This window comes from Polypterus senegalus, chromosome 4, assembly GCF_016835505.1.
Source record: "Polypterus senegalus isolate Bchr_013 chromosome 4, ASM1683550v1, whole genome shotgun sequence".
NCBI classification, from domain to species: domain Eukaryota; kingdom Metazoa; phylum Chordata; class Cladistia; order Polypteriformes; family Polypteridae; genus Polypterus; species Polypterus senegalus.
The window spans coordinates 9407022-9431390 of NC_053157.1; the positions used below are offsets into that span (position 1 = coordinate 9407022).

Consider the following 24369-nt stretch of genomic DNA (forward strand, 5'->3'; position numbering starts at 1 on the left):
TACCTCGATCAAAGAAAAAAATCACTTCCAACTCCTTTCTGACAAAATCCATTTTAATAATAAACATTATGTAGAATTACTGAAGCAGGGCATACAATTATAACAACATGAATGTGTGGAACGATATCAAATAACTATTAAGTAAATGAAGCAACCACAAAAAGTAGAATGAAACTCCACTGTAGATTCGGTGCCTTCAGAATGTATTCCAACTTTTTACACAGTTTTCTATGCTGAAATAATTTAAGAGAATGTTTTCCCTCATCAGGTGCAGGAGTCGGTTGGAGAACTTTGGTTCTTGATGCAACGAGAATTGACTTCATCTTGACATCAGCAAAACCACGGAACTGGTTATGGACTTGTGGCACAGCAAAGAGCCTCTGTATCTGGTCACTGCTCAGGGAGTGGATGTAGAGGTGGGTGGTGCACTCCTGCATGTACTTGGGGGGTCCAAATTAATGAAAGGTGGGACTGGTCTAACAACACAGAGGAACTAGAGAAGAAAGGGCAGAGCAAGCTTTTTTTCCTTAGGAGACTGCATGCGGGAAGTGACATCTTTCACATATTCTACAACTTTGTGATGGCCAATGGCATTCATTTTCTATGCTGCAGTGTGCTGCTCTGGTAACTTCAATTCAAGAGAGGCTCACCAAATCAACAAGCTAGTTATCAGGGCAGGCACAGTTTTGGGACGCGTTCTGGACACCCCTGGGGGTAGCAAAGGGTGAGAGAATTAAAACAAAACTAAGTGCCCTTATGAAGAATGCTGCACATCCTCTCTCTGACACAAAAACATTGAGGACTTTCAGCCAACAAATCATTCAGCAGAAGTGCGTCAAGAAACTCAACGGGATTCCTTTACACCAACAGCAGTACGCCTGTATAGTGCCTCACTGAGACTGGGTCTGCCAAGTCAGAAGCTTGCTTTCTTTTTTATTTTCTTGCTTTTCAGTAATTCCTGGAGTGTGTTCAGACCATAGTGTCAGAGGGACCAAAAAAGTCATATGCCCAAGCTCCCAAGCAGAGGTCTACATTGATTACTTAGATGGATAGCACAGCTAGATTATAATGAATCTGCAAAAATGTCTAAAATCTTGTTTCTGCTTTGTCATTCTGGGATATTGACTGTTGCTTGATTAGATATAGTGCATCCGGAAAGTATTCACAGCGCATCACTTTTTCCACATTTTGTTATGTTACAGCCTTATTCCAAAATTGATTAATTTTTTTTTCCCTCAGAATTCTACACACAACACACCATAATGACAATGTGAAAAAAGTTTACTTGAGGTTTTTGCACATTTATTTAAAAAAAAAAAAAAAACTGAGAAATCACATGTACATAAGTATTCACAGCCTTTGCTCAATACTTTTTCGATGCACCTTTGGCAGCAATTCCAGCCTTAAGTCTTTTTAAATATGATGCCACAAGCTTGGCACACCTATCCTTGGCCAGTTTCGCCCATTCCTCTTTGCAGCACCTCTCAAGCTCCATCAGGTTGGATGGGAAGCGTCGGTGCACAGCCATTTTAAGATCTCTCCAGAGATGTTCAATGTGATTCAAGTCTGGCTCTGCTCTGGCTGGGCCACTCAAGGACATTCACAGAGTTGTCCTGAAGCCACTCCTTTGATATCTTGGCTGTGTGCTTAGGGTCGTTGGTTCATCTTTCAGCAGGACGTCGCCCCAGTCTGAGGTCAAGAGCGCTCTGGAGCAGGTTTTCATCCAGGATGTGTCTGTACATTTCTGCAGTCATCTTTCCCTTTATCCTGACTAGTCTCCCAGTTCCTGCCGCTGAAAAACATCCCCACAGCATGATGCTGCCACCACCATGCTTCACTGTAGGGATGGTATTGGCCTGGTGATGAGTGGTGCCTGGTTTCCTCCAAACGTGACGCCTGGCATTCACACCAAAGACTTCAATCTTTGTCTCATCAGACCAGAGAATTTTGTTTCTCATGGTCTGAGAGTCCTTCAGGTGCCTTTTGGCAAACTCCAGGCGGGCTGCCATGTGCCTTTTACTAAGGAGTGGCTTCCATCTGGCCACTCTACCATACAGGCCTGATTGGTGGATTGCTGCAGAGATGGTTGTCCTTCTGGAAGGTTCTCCTCTCTCCACAGAGGACATCTGGAGCTCTGACAGAGTGACCATCGGTTTCTTGGTCACCTCCCTGACTAAGGCCCTTCTCCCCCGATCACTCAGTTTAGATGGCCAGCCAGCTCTAGGAAGAGTCCTGGTGGTTTTGAACTTCTTACACTTAAGGATGATGGAGGCCACTGTGCTCATTGGGACCTTCAAAGCAGCAGACATTTTTCTGTAACCTTCCCCAGATTTGTGCCTGGAGACAATCCTGTCTCGGAGGTCTACAGACAATTCCTTTGACTTCTTGCTTGGTTTGTGCTCTGACATGAACTGTCAACTGTGGGACCTTCTATAGACAGGCGTGTGCCTTTCCAAATCAGGTCACATCAACTGAATTTAACACAGGTGGACTCCAATGAAGCTGCAGAAACATCTTAAGGATGATCAGGGGAAACAGGATGCACCTGAGCTCAATTTGGAGCTTCATGGCAAAGGCTGTAAATACTTGTGGACAGTGCATTCTCAGTTTTTTTATTTTTAATAAATTTGCAAAACCTCAAGTAAACATTTTTCACGTTGTCATTATGGGGTGTTGTGTGTAGAATTCTGAGGAAAAAAATGAATTTAATCCATTTTGGAATAAGGCTGTAACATAACAAAATGTGGAAAAAGTGATGCGCTGTGAATACTTTCTGGATGCACTATATCTAATCAAGCAACAGTCAATATCCCAGAATGACAAAGCAGAAACAAGATTTTAGACATTTTTGCAGATTCATTATAATCTAGCTGTGCTATCCATCTAAGTAATCAATGTAGACCTCTGCTTGGGAGCTTGGGCATATGACCAAATCAGAGTGCCTTGTTCTGTTAAAATGTGATGATGAGGTGCAAAAATATGATGATTTGACATGGAATTACACACAAGCAGTCTTGAATACACTCTATCGCCAAAACTATTGGGACCCCTGCCTTAACACACACACACACACACAAACTTTAATGAAATCCCAGTTCTTAATACATAGGCTTTGATATGGAGTTGGCCCACCCTTTGCAGCTCTAACAGCTTCAGCTCATCTGGGAAGGCTGCCCTCAAGGTGTAGGAGTGTGTTTATGGGAATGTTGGACCAGGTGAGCAGTTGCAAGGTCAGGCACTGATGTTGGACGAGAAGACCTGGCTCGCTCGCAGTCTCCGCTCAAATTCATTCCAAAGGTGTTCTATCAGGTTGAGGTCAGGGCTCTGTGTTGGCCAAACTCGCTCCTCCATTTCTTTACAGACCTTGCTTTGTGCTCTAGTGTGTGCGCAGTCATGTTGCCATTCCTAAACTGTTCCCACACAGTTGGGAGCATGAAATTGTCCAAAATGGCTTTGTACGCTGAAGCAATAAGAGTTCCTTTCACTGGAACTAAGGGGGCCAAGCCCAAACCCTGAAAAACAACCCCACACCGTAACACCCCTCTAGCAAACTTTATACTTGGCACAATGCAGTCAGGCGAGTCCCGTTCTCTTGGCCAGACTCGTCACTCCAGAGGATACGTCTGCACTGCTCGAGAGTACAGACCAGTGAGTCTCGACAGTCGAGTGGCAGTGGGCTTTACATTGCACTTGGTGATGTCAGGCTTGGCTGCAGCTGCTCGGCCATGGAGACCCATCCCATGAAGCTCTCTCTCTACGCTGCTCTGTTCGAGTTTTTGGAGGTCTGTAGCTATTGACTTTGCAGAAAGTTGGCGACTTCTGCACACCTCAGCATGTGCTGTCCCCGCTCTGTGACTTGACGTGGCCTACCATTTCATGTTTGAGTTGCTGTTGTTCCCCAATTGCTTCCAACTTTGTTGTAATACCACTAATGTTCGACCGTGGAGTATTTAGTAGTGATGAAATGTCACGAATGGACTTATTGCACAGGTGGCATCCTATCACGGTACCAAGGCTTGAATTCACGGAGCTTCTGAGAGCGACCCGTTCTGTCACAAATGTCTGTTGAGGCCAGAAGTCTGCATGCCGAGGGGCTCGATGTTATACACCTGTGGCCATGGAAGGGATTGGAACACCCGAAATCAATGATTTGGAGGGGTTTGTCCCAATACTTTTGGCAATATAGTGTATTTAAAATGCACCAATAAATGGAAAATCTCTTTATGTAACTGTAAAAATTAACAAGAAATTATTCATGACAGTCTTCCATGAATCTTTATTAGTCACACTGTCACTATGGATCAGTCACTGACTTCTTGGCACTCTTCATCTGTGGAGTTATAGCAGGTTAGAAAGAATGCTTTTCAGTGTAAATCCAGTTTAGACTGCAATATAAAGAGCACTAACGCCATATTCTGTAAGCTCAATTCTGAGCCAACACTGAGTCACTTTTAAGTTAAAGATGTCACGTTAAGTTTCAGCCTATTCACAAGATGACAGAGCAGCTTAGAATGTCAGAACAAAATGTCTACATTTAAAATTTCACGCTTCAGTTCTATATTTGTGATTTTTAAATCAGAGATCTTAATATTGATTCTCTTCTTCATTTTATGTATCTATAGTGGGTATAGAAAAGAATTCCTCTCTTTGAAATATTCCCATTTTTTTTTTTGCTTTACAGCCTTAAATGAAAACACACAAAAAATATTTCTTTCCAGCTTTACTTACTCAATGCAACCTCTAATATCCAAGTGAAAGATATCACCAAGGCCGGCTCTAGGCTCGTGTCGGCCCTGGGCAGAGAAAGAAATCAGTGGCTCCTTCGCCCGCCAATGTCAATATGGTATCTTATGCACGGCGGATGGCCACGTCCGTTGCGGACACTTCATAGCCGCCTCGTGCTCATGACACAAGCGTTTAACTTATGATAAAGCTCAGGATTGCTCCTTCCTGTGACGCAATGAAAGCCTCCTGAGCCGCCTTTCTCTTTCGTTTCGAAAAACCAGATTCATGTACTCGATATCTCTTCATTTTGATTAGAATGGGTATGCGAATGTCTTGCGTCCCCTATCTGACCGGATATTCACTATGACTATTGCGCTAACACTAATACTTTATTAAAACTAGGTGAAACATTAACTTGTGAGACGACTCGCCCACTTGCACTTGGTTGCTTCAGCTGTCAGCTGTGTCGTGATTTTCTCCTTCTGTTTTATATTCAATATATATTGGCGTGGCGGCCCCTGGGATTTGGTGGCCCTGTGCAGGTGCACAGTTTGCACATGCCTAAGGCCGCCCCCGAGATCAGAGCTACAGTTCAGTTATAAAAAAAAAAATCAAAAACAAGACCTACTGAGATGAATAAAGGACCCCCCATGTCAATGTCATTTTGTTGACCCCCCTTTTGCTTTAATGCCAGCCTTGAGTCTGTTGATTCTTCCCTATCAGTTTTGCACACCTAGATTGTGTGATATTTGCCCCCCACTCTTCTTTACAGTTTAACTGTTCAAGTTCGGTCACATTGGTGGTCTTCTATCTTCAGATGTTTTCACAGATTTTCAGTGGGCTCTGACTGGCCACACCAGGACATTCACTTTTTTCTCCCTCAGCCACTGTGTGCTCAATTTTGCTGTGTGCTTCAGGTTGTTGTCGTGTTGAAAGGTGAACATTCTGCTCATCTTCAACTTTCTGGCAGAGGGTAGCAGGTTTTCCTCAAGAATTTGATGCTATTTTGCCCCATCTATTTTTCCGTCTACCCTACCGAGGCCCTGCGGCAGAGAAACACCCCCATGACAGGATGCTGCCCCCTCCATGCTTTACTGTAGGTATGGTGTGTTGTGTTGTGGACGGTGAGCTGCATTGGTGAACAGTTTGTTATTGAGGCCAAATAGTTTGATTTTGGTCTCATCTGACCATAAGACCTTTTTCCACTTGGCATCAGAATCTTCAAGGTGCATTCTGGCAAAGCTCAAACGAGCCTTGAGGTGGCCTTTTTTGAGAAGTGGCTTTATCCTTGCGACCCTCCCGAACAAACCACAATTGTGGAGAGCTTGTGAAATTGTGGTCACATGCACACCATTAATGATCACTCTTTGCCACCAAATCCTGTAACTCCTTCAAAGTGGCCATTGGCCTCTTGGTAGCCTCTCTTACCAGTTTCCTCCTTGTTCTTCCATACAGTTTGGAGGGACGGCCGGATCCAGGGAGGCTCCTAGTAGTACCAAACACTCGCTACTTCTATATTATGGACTTTACTGAGATCCTTGGGAATGATAAAGCCTTTGAGATGTTTTTGTCTCCATCTCCTGCCTTATGTCCGTCCACAACTCCATCCCTGAGATCTTTTGAAAGTGGCTTGCCACCAATAGTCAGTTGCAGTGCCAAGCAAGGGAATGAATGCTCCAGAAACAGCTTCACTAATCACACGGATTACAACTGATCACAGGTGGAAGGAAGCCAGTAACCGCAATGGGAATGGTGGGCACTGACACCTGATTGAGCTTAGGAGGAGGGGGGACATCCTTTATTAATCTCAGGATTTCTTGTTTTTGATTTTTTTAAATTCTTCTGAACTGTAGCTGTGATATCTTTCACTTGGATGTTAGAGATTGCATTGCGTCAGTAAAGCTATAAAAAAATATTGGTTTGTGTGTTTTCATTTAAGGCCGTAAAGCAAAAGAAATGGGAATATTTCAAAGGAGGGGATTCTTTTCTATACCCACTGTAACTGCAATGGGTCTAATCATCAGCAAAGCCCCCCTCTGTAATTGAACACTGAAGTGTGTGCCTTTTGATTTGTCTGAACGAATTCCCATTTTTACTCATGCAGTGTAACACCCTTGAAATACCAGGACGGGCTAAAGCTCACATAGCTGTAAGGCAGTTCTGTTTGGCCAGGTGAAGAACAAGCAAAACAAATTCTTACAATGTAATAGTTGTCCATTTTCCGTTCTCTTAACGTGCCCAACCACCCTTGGAGATCCAACAAACTTAAGTGTGAAGACAAACCTGAAAAGATGTTCTCCCATGCTGTTCAAAATAACTTCATCGTCTGGAAAGAGGTCAAGTGCTTGCTCGTAGCAATCAAACAAATCCTGTACGCGACTTAAGGAGCCCAAAACATTAGCCCATTGGAAGAGAGTGAACCGAAAACTTTCCTAAATTGGAGAAAAAGAGAACAATACAAGAATGAGTAAGCGTGTCTGCCATGTCCGAGTACTTACTGCTGTCTGGATGGACGCTGGCGTTACATAACTGGATAAGTGTATTAGAAAACTGGATGGAAGAAGGAACCATCCATCCATCCGTTATCCAACCCATTATATCCTAACTACAGGGTCACGGGGGTCTGCTGGAGCCAATCCAGGCCAACACAGGGCACAAGGCAGGAAACAAAACCCCGGGCAGGGCTGGCACACACACACACACACTAGGAACAATTTATAATCGCCATTGCACCTAACCTGCATGTCTTTGGGAGGAAACCCACGCAGACACGGGGAGAACATGCAAACTCCATGCAGGGAGGACCCGGGAAGCGAACCCCGGGTCTCCTAACTTCAAGGCAGCAGCACTACCCACTGCGCCACCGTGCCGACAAGAAGGAACCAATAAAAAAACAAAAAAAAAAAAAACAAAATGTCTGCCAACCAATTCAACAAGGAGACTGCCTGCAATTGTACTGAAATTCAAGGACTGAGAAAATGTGAAACAAGTTTCTTACCAAAGACTTTGAGAGGTTATGTAAAGCCATCTGCTTTTCTGTTCTGCCATTTTTTCTGCATGTGTTACTAATTACAGTGCTGTTCTAATAATCTGACATCTGTAAAGGATTTTACAATTCTAAATATCCTCTAAGAAACTGACATAATTCAATTTCTGATAACAAAAAAAACGGTATTCTTAAAGCAGTGACCTTCCCATTTGCTGGATGATCATAAAAACACAGCAAAAGAAAATGGACGTTTATGATTTTTTAACCCTGTAGATTTCTGCTGTGGAAAAAAAAAAAAGAACCCACAATACTTTAATTTAACAAAAGGAGGTCTTTAACCCTTTGTAGGCGATTGTCGCAAAATCGCTTCAAACCGCTTCCAGCCTGAATGCAGCCGAGGTGGCGTATGTATCCTGTTAATGTTGGTCGATACGTATTCAGTACATACGTAGGATTGTATTGGACGCACTGGTCACACCATCTAGCAGTTGTAGTGGAAACTACATCCGCCTGATGGAAGCGTAGTGTTGGCGCGGCTGCTAATTACAAGAAATTGTCCAAATTTGAGGAGAGTTGTGCCAAGATAAAAATACATGCCAGCGTATTGTTTGCTTGTGTGCTATATTGAAATGAATAATCTCCCCTTAATTTAGCATCTGCTTGAAAGCAAAAGCACAAATTTCTTTTTATTTATTATATATATATATATATATATATAAAATATATATATATATATATATATATATATATATATATATATATATATATATATATATATATATATATATATATATATATATATATATATATATATATATATATATATATATATATATATATATATATATATATATATATATATATATATAAATATATATATATATATATATAAATATATATATATATATATATATAAAATATATATATATATATATATAAAATATATATATATATATATATAAATATATATATATATATATAAAATATATATATATATATATATATATATATTACACACACAGTAGACCCCACGAAGTGGCGGTTCAGGGTTCACGGACTCATCTAGCATCTAGCTATTAATTGTTAGCAGAAAGCGCAAATATCCTCCGCAATTTTTTACGGCTTTTTTTGGAGCAATACTGTGCTGTTGAGAGAGCAAGAAGCAACCGCTGAGGGTAAACGCGGTTTAGGATGGTGAAAGTAGCCAATCCGAGAGCGTTATTTATTTCTCCTTGCTGATGATTGACTGCTGCTTTGTGACGTGTCTCCAGCCGAGTGTCCTCGTGGTTTCCATTTTGTTACTGTTTTGTTATTCTTAAAACGCAAAAGATGTCGTTGAATCGTCCTGCACCTTCTAAGGCTTGTGGAACTGAGCCTGAGCACCAGAAGAAGTTTAAAACACTCCAGGAGAAGGTTAAACTACTGGATTTGCTCTGGGAACTAAAAAGTTATGCTGCAGTAGCGCGCCACTATGGCATTAATGAAAGCACCGTATGCTACATAAAGAAGAATGAAGCAGAGATCTGGAGTACCATATCTGCAAGTTTCTGTGGTAGTGCCAAAAAAGTAATGGCCATAAGGAATAAAAATATCGTCAGGATGGAATCTGCCTTGGCATTGTAGATCACCGACTGCAGGAAGAACAACATCCCCTTGGCCGGTAACATCATCTGTGAGAAAGCACGGAAATGGTACCAGCAGTTCACTACAGGAGACAATGTAGCAACAAAATGTTCCTGAGACATATAAAGAAAAGCCAGCATGAAACCCAACCAGAAGACCCGTCCAAAGATACGACTCCTTCTGAAGCGCCTGAAGAAGAGGCGCCACCCGAGGAGTTTTGAATCCTCTGCATCATACTGCACAGCTACTTCATCATCGTCATCATCAATATCATTCATCAGTGGTGAGTACCCGTACATTTTACTGTATTTTAATTAAATGAAATTATTATGTATTTACTCTACTTATAACAAAGAAATCAACAGCGCATACAAAAGAAAACGTGCTTGCATGAATTACAGTACATACAGCGATAACATCGGTATTTTACATTCTAGCACTGTGGGAGACATAGCAGTAACGTACTGTACAGTATACGGGTTTACCTTTACATTCTGTTTTCAGTTAATGTATTAAGGGCAATTTTTAGGTAATATATTAATGTATTAAGCTGAGCTGTACTGTATTTAGGGTTTAAACTATAAAAATAGGCATTTGAAAGGCATTTTTTAACCACATCCAAAAGTCGCGGTTTTTCACAATTCGCGGGTGCTCTAGAAACGTAACCGTCGTGAATTTTGGGGGTGTACTGTACAAGAAAAAAATTATTTTTTTTTACTTTTTAGTGCATTTTTTAATAAATGTGTCACTTGAAAAGCTTTTTCATAATATACAGCAGGGAAAATAAGTATTGAATGCATCAACGTTTTTCTCAGTAAATACATTTCTAATGGGGCTACTGACATGAAATGTTCACCAGACGTCGGTAACAACCCAAGTAATCCACACATACAAAGAAATCAAAAAAATAAGTTATGTCTAATAAAGTGGAATGACACAGGGAATAAGTATTAAACACGCTTACTGAAATGTTATTGGTAATGACGGCTTCAAGACGCCTCCTGTATGGAGATACGAGTCGCATGCATTGCTCAGGTGTGATTTTGGCCCATTCTTCCACACAGACCGTCTTCAAATCTTGAAGGTTCCGTGGCCTGGTCTATGAACTCTGATCTTCAGGTCTTTCCATCGATTTTCAGTTGGATTCAAGTCGGGTGATTGACTGGGCCATTCTAGCAGCTTTATTGCCTTTTATTCTCTGAAACCAATTGAGAGTTTCATTAGCTGTGTGTTTGGGGACCTTGTCTTACTGAAATGTCCCCCCTTGTTTCGTCTTCAGCATCCTGATAGATGGCAGCAGATTCTTATCAAGAATGTCCCGCTACATTTCTCCATTCATCCTTGCTTCAATTCTATGAAGTCTGCCAGCATTTTGGGGTGTTTTAATTAGGGTTGATGTGCAGTGCTATTTCTCCTCCAAACATGGTGTGTGCAAGGACATCCAAAAAGTTCAATTTTGCTTCTATTTGACCAGACTCTATTCTCCCAGTATTTCATTGGCTTGTTTAAATGTTGTTTGAACGAGCTTCAACGTGCTTTTTCTTCAGCACTGGAGTATTGCATGTTGATCATGGATAGAGGCCATGGTGGTTGAGCACATTATTTCTTGTTTTCTTTGAAACAACTGGACCTGCTAATTCTGGGTCTTTCTGAAGTTCTCGGCAAGTGGTCCTTGGCTATTATAATTCTTCTTTTGACAGAAATCTTGCAAGGAGCCCCTGGTCGTGGGGTTTTATGGTGAAATGATGTTCTTTCCAATTCCAGATTACCCCTCAACAGTGCTCACTGGAACATTCAGAAGCTCAGAAATATGTCGGTCACCAATGCCGATAGTTCGATAGATACTTTATTAATCCCAAGGGGAAATTCACATAATCCAGCAGCATACTGATAAAGAACAATATTAAATTAAAGAGTAATAAAAATGCAGGTATAACAGACAATAACATTATATAATGTTAACGTTTACCCCCCCCCCGGGTGGAATTGAAGAGTCGCACAGTGTGGGGTCTCCTCAGTCTGTCAGTGGAGCAGGACGGTGACAGCAGTCTGGAGGTGATCCTGTTCAGTGGATGCAGTGGATTCTCCATGATTGACAGGAGTCTGCTCAGTGCCCGTCGCTCTGCCACGGATGTCAGACTGTCCAGCTCCGGGCCTACAATAGAGCCTGCCTTCCTCACCAGTTTGTCAAGGTGTGAGGCGTCCCTCTTCTTTATGCTGCCTTCCCAGCACACCACCGCGTAGAAGAGGGTGCTGGCCACAAACGTCTGATAGAACATCTGCAGCATCTTATTGCAGATGTTGAAGGACACCAGTCTTCTAATGAAGTATAGTCGGCTCTGTCCTCTCTTACACAGAGCATCAATATTGGCAGTCCATTCCAATTTATCACCCAGCTGCACTCCCAGGTATTTATAGGTCTGCACCCTCTGCACAGTCACCTCTGATGATCACGGGGTACATGAGGGGCCTGGGCCTCCTAAAATCCACCACCAGCTCCTTGGTTTTGCTGGTGTTCAGTTGTAGGTGGTTTGAGTCGCACCATTTAACAAAGTCCTTGATTAGGTTCCTATACTCCTCCTCCTGCCCACTCCTGATGCAGCCCATGATAGCAGTGTCATCAGCGAATTTATGCAAGTGGCAGGACTCCGAGTTGTATTGGAAGTCTGATGTATGTTGGCTGAACAGGACCGGAGAAAGTCCAGTCCCCTGTGGCGCTCCTGTGTTGCTGACCACAATGTCAGACCTGTAGTTCCCGAGACGTACATACTGAGGTCTGTCTGTAAGATAGTCCACGATCTATGCCACCAGGTATGAATCTACTCCCATCTTTGTCAGCTTGTCCCTAAGGAGCCGAGGTTGGATGGTGTTGAAGGCGTTAGAGAAGTTACAACAACTGAAGTTTTGTCCAGCTTGTATGTCATATCAATGAGTCAATTATTTCACAAGCTATCCAGTTTATTAATGCAAGATTAAACATCTACAGCAGGGATGTCAAACTCACTACCATTGGTGGGCCGCTTCGACTGCCATATGTGCGTCAGTGGGCCACACTGTAACAAACACTATTATACTATTATACAAAGTTACTGTAGTTTTCTTTCCAATACTGAAAACTTTAAAAAATGTAACACTTAAAGTTTAAAGAAAAGCTATTTATTTCCATACAATCTCCATACAACAGCATACCATTAGAGTCTTAGCCTCTTAGCTAGGTCATATACAGATTATTAGGAACACCATAGTAATACGGTGTTTGACCTTCAGAACTGCCTTAATTCTACGTGGCATTGATTCAACAAGGTGCTGAAAGCATTCTTTAGAAATGTTGGCCCATATTGATAGGATAGCATCTTGCAGTTGATGGAGATTTGTGAGATGCACATCCAGGGCACGAAGCTCCCGTTCCACCACATCCCAAAGATGCTCTATTGGGTTGAGATCTGGTGACTGTGGGGGCCATTTTAGTACAGTGAACTCATTGTCATGTTCAAGAAACCAATTTGAAATGATTCGAGCTTTGTGACATGGTGCATTATCCTGCTGGAAGTAGCCATCAGAGGATTTTGGTAGCTTTCATTAACGAAAACAGTTGCTCACAAAGGTAAGTGCTTCTGAACACAGACACTACTCCCGATGCCAACTTACGGATCTGCACATACGAGGGTGGCAGGTAAGCATACAAGCCTGGCACACCAACTTTGTTGTATTTTGCCTTCAGAATAGAATCTGACAGCAGTTCAATCAATTGTATTTGGATATTCTCAGGCGCACTTTCAACGTTGTAAGAGTATGGTGACGTAAACAGCGCAAAGTCTTGTTCGTGTGAACTGAAATCACGAAAACGCTCACTGAATTCATTGCTCAGTAATTCAAGTTGGAAAACAAATCCTCCAAAAATCAAATTTTACTAAGTTTACTTCAAAGTTTATACTGTAAAATAAGCCAATATGCAAAAAGCCCCCTGACCTACACTAATTTTACAAACTCAAAATCACAAAAATTTGTTAATAACTCACCAATTCTCGCGTCCACTTCAGATCTTCAGCTGTAGTCTGCACTAACTGTTCGTTACAATACTAGCACAAAATTACATAAAACTAGAGCAAAAAAAAAAAAGTGAATATATGCGATCTATTACTACTCGTGATGGTCAATTCGGCCCAGTGGACAGTCTCAGCAGCCCAGCCAGTAGTGTAGCCTGCCAGGCTGCTGCAGCCCAGCACTTCAGTTGCGACTCATTAACTTTGGTCAAAGCTCGTAAAGGGGGGGCAGTGTCATGTGTAGGGTATCAAGGAGCTAACAACGCAGTTGCAACTATACTAGCAGATGATGTTTCCAGTACTGTAATGCCATGGGAAAACGCGCTTTTGTCAGAAGGTGGAAGTAAGAAAAGTCAATAAGTAACGCTGAAGATGCGGAATGATTTACAGCATTTGAGAAAACCCCACTAAACCAGGAAACACAAAGAAAGGGCTGGAATCCAATCACATACAAAAAGAACAAATTCCTGACTCCTGAGACCAGAGGGATAGAGTGAGATGGATGGGACACTTGCATTCATGCCAGAAATAACAAAAGGTACAACATTTAAAAATCACATAAATATTGCCTTTCTTACCTTAACACATTATACCACCACTAGTTGTGCTACCTATCTAAGCAATCAATGTAGACCTTAGCATTAATGCTGATATGCAATTCATATCTCTCTGTATCTGCCATTTGGTATGGGATTTGTAAAAGCAGTGTTAATGATTGAGATGCACCATCCGCTGGAATTAATTCAATTCAATTCTTTATTGTCATGAGCACATGTACAAGTACAATGGCATGTTTGCTTGCATGTGCCCCCGCAGACAGTGAACATAGACAAAAAAAAACGGCAATAAATCTATCTATCTATATATCTATATCTATATCTATATCTATATCTATATCTATATATATCTATATCTATATCTATATCTATATATATTGCTCAAAAGAATTAAAGGAACACTTTTTAATCAGAGTATAGCATAAAGTCAATGAAACTTATGGGATATTAATCTGGTCAGTTAAGTAGCAGAGGGGGTTGTTAATCAGTTTCAGCTGCTGTGGTGTTAATGAAATTAACAACAGATGCACTAGAGGGGCAACAATGAGATGACCCCCAAAACAGGAATGGTTTAACAGGTGGAGGCCACTGACATTTTTCCCTCCTCATCTTTTCTGACTGTTTCTTCACTAGTTTTGCATTTGGCTACAGTCAGTGTCACTACTGGTAGCATGAGGCGATACCTGGACCCTACAGAGGTTGCACAGGTAGTCCAACTTCTCCAGGATGGCACATCAATACATGTCATTGCCAGAAGGTTTGCTGTGTCTCCCTGCACAGTCTCAAGGGCATGGAGGAGATTCTAGGAGACAAGCAGTTACTCTAGGAGAGCTGGAGAGGGCCATAGAAGGTCCATAACCCATCAGCAGGACCAGTATCTGCTCCTTTGGGCAAGGAGGAACAGGATGAGCACTGCCAGAGCCCTACAAAATGACCTCCAGCAGGCCACTGGTGTGAATGTCTCTAAACCAAACAACCAGAAAGACTTCATGAGGGTGACCCAAGGGCCCCATGTCCTCTAATGGGCCCTGAGCTCATTGCCCAGCAGCATGCAGCTCGATTGGCATTCGCCATAGAATACCAGAATTGGCAGATGCACCACTGGTGCCCTGTGCTTTTACAGATGAGAGCAGGTTCACCCTGAGCATGTGACAGAAGTGAAAGGGTCTGGAGAAGCCATGGAGAACATTATGCTGCCTGTAACATCATTCAGCATGAGCAGTTTGGTGGTGGATTAATGATTGTCTGGGGAGGCATATCCATGGAGGGTCACACAGACCGCTACAGGCTTGACAAAGGCACCTTGGCTGCCATTAGGTATCAGGATGAAATCCTTGGACCCATTGTCAGACCCTATGCTGGTACAGTGGCTCCTGGTGCACGACAATTCCTGGCCTCATGTGGTGAGAGTATGCAGGCAGTTCCTGGAGGATGAAGGAATTGATACCATTGACTGGCCACCACACTTTCCTGACCTAAATCCAATAGAACACCTCTGGGACATTATGTTTTGGTCCATCCAATGCCACCAGGTTGCACCTCAGACTGTCCAGGAGCTCAGTGATGCCACCGAGAGATGATCCAAATACATTTAAACTGCTGTTAGTGCTACTTACCTGTTGTGTTATAGCGCCTTTAAAATGTACTTTACCCGAAAGCACTCCAGTACTGCTCAATGTATCTTTACTTCTTACATGTTAATGTTTTACTGTTTAATAATTTATATACTACATTTTATTTTTTTCCCTTGCACTCGGTGAACGAAGCCACTGGGTAATCAGCTAGTAAATAAATAAATAAAACCAGAATCCTAGGAATAAATAGAGACAGTAGCAGAAGTATATATGTTCATGAGTCTGACTGCAGTTGGCTAGAAACTGTTCCTGAACCTGAAGGTTCGCGTCTGAATGGAGGAGGGTGATGACAGTGCAGGGTGTCTGGGGTCCCGCCTTATACGGTTCACTTTCCTGAGACAGCGTGTAGTGTGGATGTCATGGATCGCAGGGAGCTGTGTGCCCGTGATCTGCTGTGCTGTATTCACCACCCGCTGCCCAGCTACATTACTGCTGATGTGTGCTGCTACCAGAAGATCAACACCGTTCTGATTGATATGAAATCCAAGCGAATTCATTCACTGGCCCAGTGTCTGACCAGTTTCCCCTACATACAGTCCAGTGTTGGGGCACCTTATGCACATGATTAGGTAGACCACATTAGCAGATTTGCATGTGAACAAGCCCTTTACTTATGTTCCTGCTGGCAATATGGTATAACTACCTGATCTGTCGTGCAGATATGTGCACAGGTGCCACACCTGTTTTGTAGGCAGGGAGATGCGCCACTTGCTGCCAAGCCACACATAGTTTCGGACAATCAGATGTTTGAGGTTTGGTGGCTGTCTGTATGCAAGGAGGGGAGGTTCTGGGAATATATCCTTCAGTTTATTGTAAGCTCTTTCATAATTTTGCGAAGTGTTTCCAGATGTGGATGATAAGTTACAACTAGTGGGACCCGGTTCTTGGTTTCTGCACCTTTGTATTCCAGAAGGATTATCAGGGTGTAGCCGTAGCTCTACTGATTTGTAGGTCTGTCGATTTTTTTTTTTTGTATTTTTTTTTTTATTTCGCCTTATACAATTTCTTGTATTAGGAATTTGTTAGTTTTCGCATACCTCTTGGGGTCAGAGTGCAGGGTCAGCCATTGTACAGTGCCCCTGGAGCAATTTAAGGTTAAGGGCCTTGCTCAAGGGCCCAGCAGAGTAGGACCTCCTTTGGCAGTGACAGGAATACGAACCGGCAACCTTCGGGATACAAGCGCAGATCCTTAACCTCAGAGCCACCACTCCGCTCTTGTTTGATGAAGTCTGTCTTGAGTTTCTGCAGTTGTGTGTCCCGATCCATTTGTTCTGGGTAAATACGATTGTAACGCATTGCCTGGCTGTAGATGATGGAGTTCCGTATATGCTTTGGGTGGAAACTGTCATTTCTTAGATATGTCCGTCTGTCTGTGCGAATTAACTCACTTGGATTTCATATCAATCAGAACAGTGCTGATCTTCCGGTGGCAGCACACATTAGCAGTAATACAATGAGGCTTTTAGAAATAAACTGGATACATTAGGATTAAAAATCAAGACGGAGGTAAAAAGCTTAGGGGTAACTGTTGACTGTAATCTGAATTTTAAATCGCATATTAACAGCATTTTTTCACTTAAGAAACATAGCTAAAGTTAGACCTCTTATATCACTGAAAGATGCTGAGAAATGAGTTCACGCGTTTGTTTTTAGTCGACTAGATTACTGTAACGCACTCCCCTCAGGACTAACCAAAAAAGACAAATCATTTGCAATGAGTGCAGAATGCAGCTGCTAGAATCCGAACTAGGAAAAGAAAATCTGAACACATTTCTCCAGTTTTAATGTCACTACACTAGTTACCTGTGTCATTCAGGATTGACTTTAAAATTCTGCTTATGGTTTATAAAGCCTTAAATAATCTCGGCCCATTTTATATATCGGAATGTCTGACACGTTATACTCCAAATCGTAACCTCAGATCCTCAAATGAGTGTCTCCTTAGAATTCCAAAAGCTAAACTTAAAAGAAGTGGTGAGGCGGGCGGCCTTTTGCTGCTATGCACCTAAAATCTGGAATAGCCTGCCAATAGGAATTCGCCAGGCTGATGCAGTAGAGCAGTTTAAAACACTGCTGAAAACACATTACTTTAACATGGCCTTTTTATAACTTCACTTTAACTTAATCCTGATACTCTGTATGTTCGATTCTTCATAATAACTATGGTGGCTCTAAAATCCGTACTGACCCCCTACTCGCTCTTCTGTTTCTTTTTCCTGCGCCACCACCACTTACTCAAAGCACCATGATGCTCCAACAATGATGCATTAAAAGACAGAAGTCTGCATGACCATCATCATCATCAAGTCCTTCCGTGAGAACCCTAAATCCAAAGAGGACTGTTTCATTTATGTTAGGTAGAATGCTCAGAGGGGACTGGGCGGTCTCATGGTCTGGAATCCCTACAGATTTTATTTTTCTCTCCAGCCGTCTGGAGTTTTTTTTTGTGTTTTCTGTCCACCCTGACCATTGGACCTTACTCTTATTCGATGTTAATTAATGTTGACTTATTTTATTTTCTTACTGTGTCTTATTTTTCTATTCTTCATTATGTAAAGCACTTTGAGCTACTGTTTGTATGAAAATGTGCTATATAAATAAATGTTGTTGTTGTAATGGCCACAGCAGAAAGGATCGGAGGGTCACTGTGCTTATGGCTAATTTCAAGACCCAACAGGAGCACAGAGAATGGGAATACAAACTTATGCTTAAATTCAATACTCTACAAAGTTTTATGACCAGATATGTGGACTAACAGACTGACTGACCAGCTGACTACATCAGAGGCCTATCTTATAGACAATGCACTTCAAAAAACTTACAAGACTTTCTCTAGTGATGGTTATTTATCTCTACATTTTATTAGTTCAATGTTCTCTTCTTTCAGGGATAATTCATCTAAGGTTAGTTAATTTTGCTAACATTTGAACAAAAAGGTTGCTAAGATGAAAGGAAAAAAATCCCTTTGCTGTCCCAATAGAAGCTAGAGTATTTTTCAGTTTCTTTCTTACACCTTGCCCGATTGTAATCTATTTAGTTAGCCCAGTGTTTCCCAAACTCGTTCCTGGGGAACCCCTGTGGCTGGAGGTTTTTGTTCCAACCAGCTTCTGTTTTTAATCGATCTCCTGGGCTAATTAAGTGAACTGATATTTCCCAAGTTCTGTGTTAAGGGAACAATATAGAAATTAGAAAACTAAGTTTGTTAAAAAAATATATATATACTGCTCAAAAGAATTAAAGGAACACTTTTTAATCAGAGTATAGCATAAAGTCAATGAAACTTCTGGGATATTAATCTGGTCAGTTAAGTAGCAGAGGGGGTTGTTAATCAGTTTCAGCTGCTGTGGTGTTAATGAAATTAACAACAGATGCACTAGAGGGGCAACAATGAGATGACCCCAAAACAGGAATGGTTTAACAGGTGGAGGCCACTGACATTTTTCCCTCCTCATCTTTTCTGACTGTTTCTTCACTAGTTTTGCATTTGGCTACAGTCAGTGTCACTACTGGTAGCATGAGGCGATACCTGGACCGTACACAGGTTGCACAGGTAGTCCAACTTCTCCAGGATGGCACATCAATACGTGTCATTGCCAGAAGGTTTGCTGTGTCTCCTGCACAGTCTCAAGGGCATGGAGGAGATTCTAGGAGACAAGCAGTTACTCTAGGAGAGCTGGAGAGGGCCATAGAAGGTCCATAACCCATCAGCAGGACCAGTATCTGCTCCTTTGGGCAAGGAGGAACAGGATGAGCACTGCCAGAGCCCTACAAAATGACCTCCAGCAGGCCACTGGTGTGAATGTCTCTGACCAAACAATCAGAAACAGAGTTCATGAGGGTTGCCTGAGGGCCCAAATGTCTACTGCCCTGTGCTCACTGCACAGCACCGGGAGCTCAATTGGCATTTGCCATAGAATACCAGAATTGGCAGGTCCACCACTGGCGTCCTGTGCTTTTCACAGATGAGAGCAGGTTCACCCTGAGTATATGTGAAAGACGTGAAAGGGTCAGGAGAAGCCGTGGAGAATATTATGCTGCCTGTAACATCGTTTAGCATGACTGGTTTGGTGGTGGGTCAGTGATGATCTTGGAGGCATATCCATGGAGCGACTCACAGACCTCTACAGGCTAGACAACGGCATCTTGACTGCCATTAGGTATCAGGATGAAATCCTTGGACCCATTGTCAGACCCTACGCTGGTGCAGTAGGTCCTGGTTTCCTCCTAATGCACGACAATGCCCGCCTCATGTGGCAAGAGTATGCAGGCAGTACCTGGAGGATGAAGGAATTGAAACAATTGAATGGCCTTCACGATCCCCTGACTTAAACCCAATAGAACATCTGTGGGACATTATGTTTGGTCCATTAGGCGCCAGGTTGCTCCTCAGACTGTACAACAGCTCAGGGATGCCCTCATACAGATCGGTGAGGAAATGCCACAAGACACCATCCGTCGTCTCATTAGGAGCCTGCCCCGACGTTGTCAAGCATGCATACAAGCTCGTGGGGCCACACAAGATACTGAAAAGCATTTTGAGTAGCAGAAATTAAGTTTTTGAAAAATGGACTAGCCTGCCACATCTTCATTTCACTCTGATTTTAGGGTGTCTACACAGTTGAGCCCTCTGTAGGCAGAAAACTTTTATTTCCATTAAAAGACTTGGCATCCTTTTGTTCCTAAGACATTGCCCTGTCGTTATTTGTATAGATATCCAACTTCATATTGAGATCTGATGTATCTAATGTGTTTCTTTAAAGTGTTCCTTTAATTTTTGTGAGCAGTGTATATTAAAATGTACCAAGCAGTTATAACAGAATAATGTATTTTTTTCTTTTTAGCAGTATTTTCATCCTACTTTTCTAGGTGTTCTAATTGTTTAATTAATCCATTATTTACTAATTAGTGGGTCTGACTCTAAAGTAGTTGCAGCCTTTGATTATTCCGTGTTGTTTGCCTGGGTGTCTGATCTGCTCATTTTAAATTATCATTAATAAGGTACAACGAAAGGGGAAAAACTGAACAGAGAAAGGGCAAAGTATAATGAAAGCAACAAAAAAGAGCTAAGCATTTAAATCTATAGCAAAAGCAGAAATATTGATAAATCTCTTATAAATGTAAAAATCATGCTGCTGTGCTTTTCTGAATGTCGAATAAAAGAAAAATAAATACCAGCTACTTAAATGAGATCAGTGCTATAAGGTGTTGCCACTGATTAGGAATGTGGTTGGAACAAAAACCTGCAGCTACAGGGGTTCCCCAGGACCGAGTTTGGGAAACACTGAGTTAGCCAATAAAAGGTGTCACTTCACCCTACTTTCTCCTGTATCAATCTATGGCTAACACGGTACAACAATCTACTGCTAGAGATTACCTTTTACAAATTAATTTTGATTTACTGCGGTGGGCTGGCGCTCTGCCCGGGGTTTATTTCCTGCTTCTGGGATTGGCTCCAGCAGACCGCCTGTGACCCTGTAGTTAGGATATAGCGGGTTGGATAATGGATGGATTTTGATTTAAAAAGAAAAAAAAAAAAAAAACTTACTTTGACAAAATCTTTCAGAGCTGGTGCCAGACTGAGCACCAAAAGGTAATGGGCAAATGCAGTCCCATAATCCTGATTCACCAGACACTGCTGAGCACTTTCTAGAGACTGGGAGACAAGTTCATTCCTGGCAGCTTGGGCTCCTGCACTTCGTCTAGGCCGCCTACCACGGTGTGGCCTCGTACTTCCACCAGGCATTCCTTCAAAAAACAGACAGACTTTTATTATCTAGCAAGTAAAAAAATCAATAAACAACACAGTCCATTCATTCCACATTACCTGGAACTATCAAAAGATAAATGAATACTTCCACTAAAAATATCTATTATTGTAAGGGTGACTGAAATACAGTTTTGCTGAATGTCCTCTACAATCCCACAGAACATACATACAGTAGATGAGTTTCTGGATTGGCACAAAAACAAAGAAAAAGATTATTTTCAATTGACACTGGAGTACAATTAAATGGAAGAATTGTTAATTAATTAATGTTCTAAACCCACTCATCCCTATGTAGGGCTCTCAATACGGGTAGATAAATAATAATTATAATAATTCATTACATTTATATAGCTCTTTTCTCAGTAGTCATAGCGCTATCCACACAGCGAGGAACCAGGAAGCAAACCCACAATCTTCCACAGTCTCCTTACTGAAAAGCAGCAGCACTACCACTTTCCCAGATTGGAGACCAGTCCACCACACAGCAGAATCATTGACCAATTTTGGGTCTCCTGTCTTGGTGATAACCCCGAAAACCTGGAATAAAATTCATACAGACAAAAAAAAAAAAAATCTCCACAAAGACAGTCATCTGAATCCAGGATTCTGAACCAGTGAGGTGGCTGCAGAAAACAAAAACAGCATATCTGTGTAAAAAAGAAAAATCGGGAGTAGTCTCCCCTGGACTTTCGCGGATATTCAGATATGGGAATGCATATTTGAGGAGTAAACCGCAAGACAATGATTATATGTTTTTTTTAAATTATGTACATTAAATAACCACGAACAACAAATCAAATTAATAATATATTGAACAATTGCCTCTCTGACTTTGTCTCCACACTGTTCAACTTGAGCGGACCCTCTAATTTCCTCATTTCTAATCCTGTCCATCCTTGTCACCCCCAAATCAAACCTTAACATCTTAACTCTGCCACCTCCAGCTCTGTCTCCTGTGCCACCGTCTCCAGCCCATATAACATCCCTGTCACAAATCACTCCTGACACTCTTCTCCACCCACGCCACCCTGCCTGCACTCTCTTCTTCACTTCTCTTCCACACTCCCCATTACTCTGTACTGTTAATCCCAAGTATTTAAACTCATCCACCTTCGCCAACTCTACTCCTTTCATCTTCACCATTCCTTTGACGTCCCTCTCATTCACACACATGTATTCTGTCTTGATGGTCCTACTGACCTTCATTCCTCTTCTCTCCTCACAGATCTCCACCATCTCCACCGTCTCCTCCACTTGCTCCCTACTCTCGGTACAGATCACAAAGTCATCAGCAGACATCACAGTCCATGGGGACTCCTGTCTAATCTCGTCTGTCAACCTGTCCATCACCATTGCTAATAAGAAAGGGCTCAGAGCCGATCCCTGATGTAAGCACACCTCCATTGCAGACCTCACCACTGTCACACTCCCCTCCTACATATCCTGTACAACTCTTACGTTCTTCTCTGCCACTCCCGACTTCCTCATCCAATACCACAGCTCCTGTCAGTCACCCTGCCATTTTCTTTCTCCAGGTCCACAAAGGCGCAATGCAACTCCTTCTATCCTTCTCCCTAATTCTCCATCAACACCCTCAGAGCAAACATCACATCTGTGGTGCTCTTTCTTGGCATGAAACCATACTGCTGCTCACTAATCATCACCTCCCTTATTAGACCTCCGAGAATGAAAATACCATTAAAATATAATCATTGTCTTGCGGTTTACTCCTCAAATATCCATCATGAGAATGAATACACCGCGTCAAACGGACAGCAAATTCCCAGATACGCAGCCTCCTGCTGGTTTATTGGTCAGGGAAAAAAGTTTGATTCTGAATCTCCAATTTAGCCTCTTTACACTGGCTGCCAGTTAGTTTCAGAACTGACTTTAAAATTTTGCTGCTGGTTTTTAAATCTATATAATGGGAGGCTCTCACCTATTTATCTGAATTGTGTGTTTGACACCAGCCACCCAGAGAACTCAGATCTACCGGTCAGTTGTCTCTTGCTGTCCCTTGTATGAAGTGTAAATCTAAGGGGGATTGAACTTTTGTAGCCGCTGCACCTCATCTGTGAAATTCTTCACATTAAAGAAGTGGTCTCAAACTTCGGCCCTGGAGGGCTGCATTAGCTGCAGGTTTTCATTTTAACCCTTTTCTTAATCAGTGACCGGTTTTTACTGATAATTAACGTCTTTAGAATTCATTTTATTTGACTTGACCTTGAATTAATCTCTGCTCTTAATTAGCAGCCGAACAATAATCTTTATATATAAATGTCTACGCGTGGAAGTGTGTGTGTCTGTGTGTCTGTCTGGCCCGGAAGTGAGAGGTGGAGTCTGGGTAAGAGCTCCGCCTCCAAGGAAACAGAAAACTAGCTTAGCTGCTAATATCACAAGCGAGGCCAGCAGGTCAGCAAAACGAAATTTCCGAAGAAAGACAAAGACGCTTAGCCGCTAACATCGGGAAAACGGTATCCCTTTTACTTTTCCCCCCGATGAATGCACAAGCGATGTGAGCACGTCGGCAAAACAAATCCTCCTAGCAGAGAGACGCCCAGAGTAGTTGCTTTCCATTACCTGACATCTGTACATTTCAATTTTTTTTTCTGATGATTTCAATACTTTTTAGGACCCCAGGCTTTTTATAGCACAGGCTTACACAGCTAGTAAAGTATACAGCCAAAGCAACCCAGGAATTTATTAAAGCAAAGAAGTGGAAAATTCTTGAATGGCCGAGTCAGTCACCTGATCTTAACCCAACTGAGCAGGCATTTCACTTGTTGGAGACGAAACTTCGGACAGAAAGGCCCACAAACAAACAGCAACTGAAAGTAAAGGCCTGGCAGAGCATTAAAAAGGAGGAAACCCAGCATCTGGTGACGTCCAGGAGTTCAAGACTTCAGGCTGGCATTGGTTTTCAACCAAATATTAGAAATGAACATTTGATTACCAGTTATTTAATTTGTCCAATTACTTTTGAGCCCCTGAAATGAAGGGATTGTGTTCAAAAAATGCTTTAGTTGCCTCA

General features: G+C 42.1%; 1 protein-coding gene across 4 annotated transcripts in view; it reads right to left on the reverse strand.

The window, feature by feature from the left end:
- The window catches only part of prmt9 (protein arginine methyltransferase 9), a 107180-nt gene that overhangs the window by 78006 nt on the left and 4805 nt on the right, over positions 1–24369 (reverse strand). For all 4 annotated transcript variants that reach the window (XM_039750223.1, XM_039750222.1, XM_039750224.1 and 1 more), the window contains exons 2-3: positions 21117–21316; positions 7009–7157 (exon numbers count right to left, since the gene is read on the reverse strand). In XM_039750223.1, the coding sequence (XP_039606157.1) occupies positions 7009–7157; positions 21117–21314 (347 nt within the window). In that variant the 5' untranslated portion in view covers positions 21315–21316. The remainder of the gene's footprint in view (positions 1–7008; positions 7158–21116; positions 21317–24369) is intronic.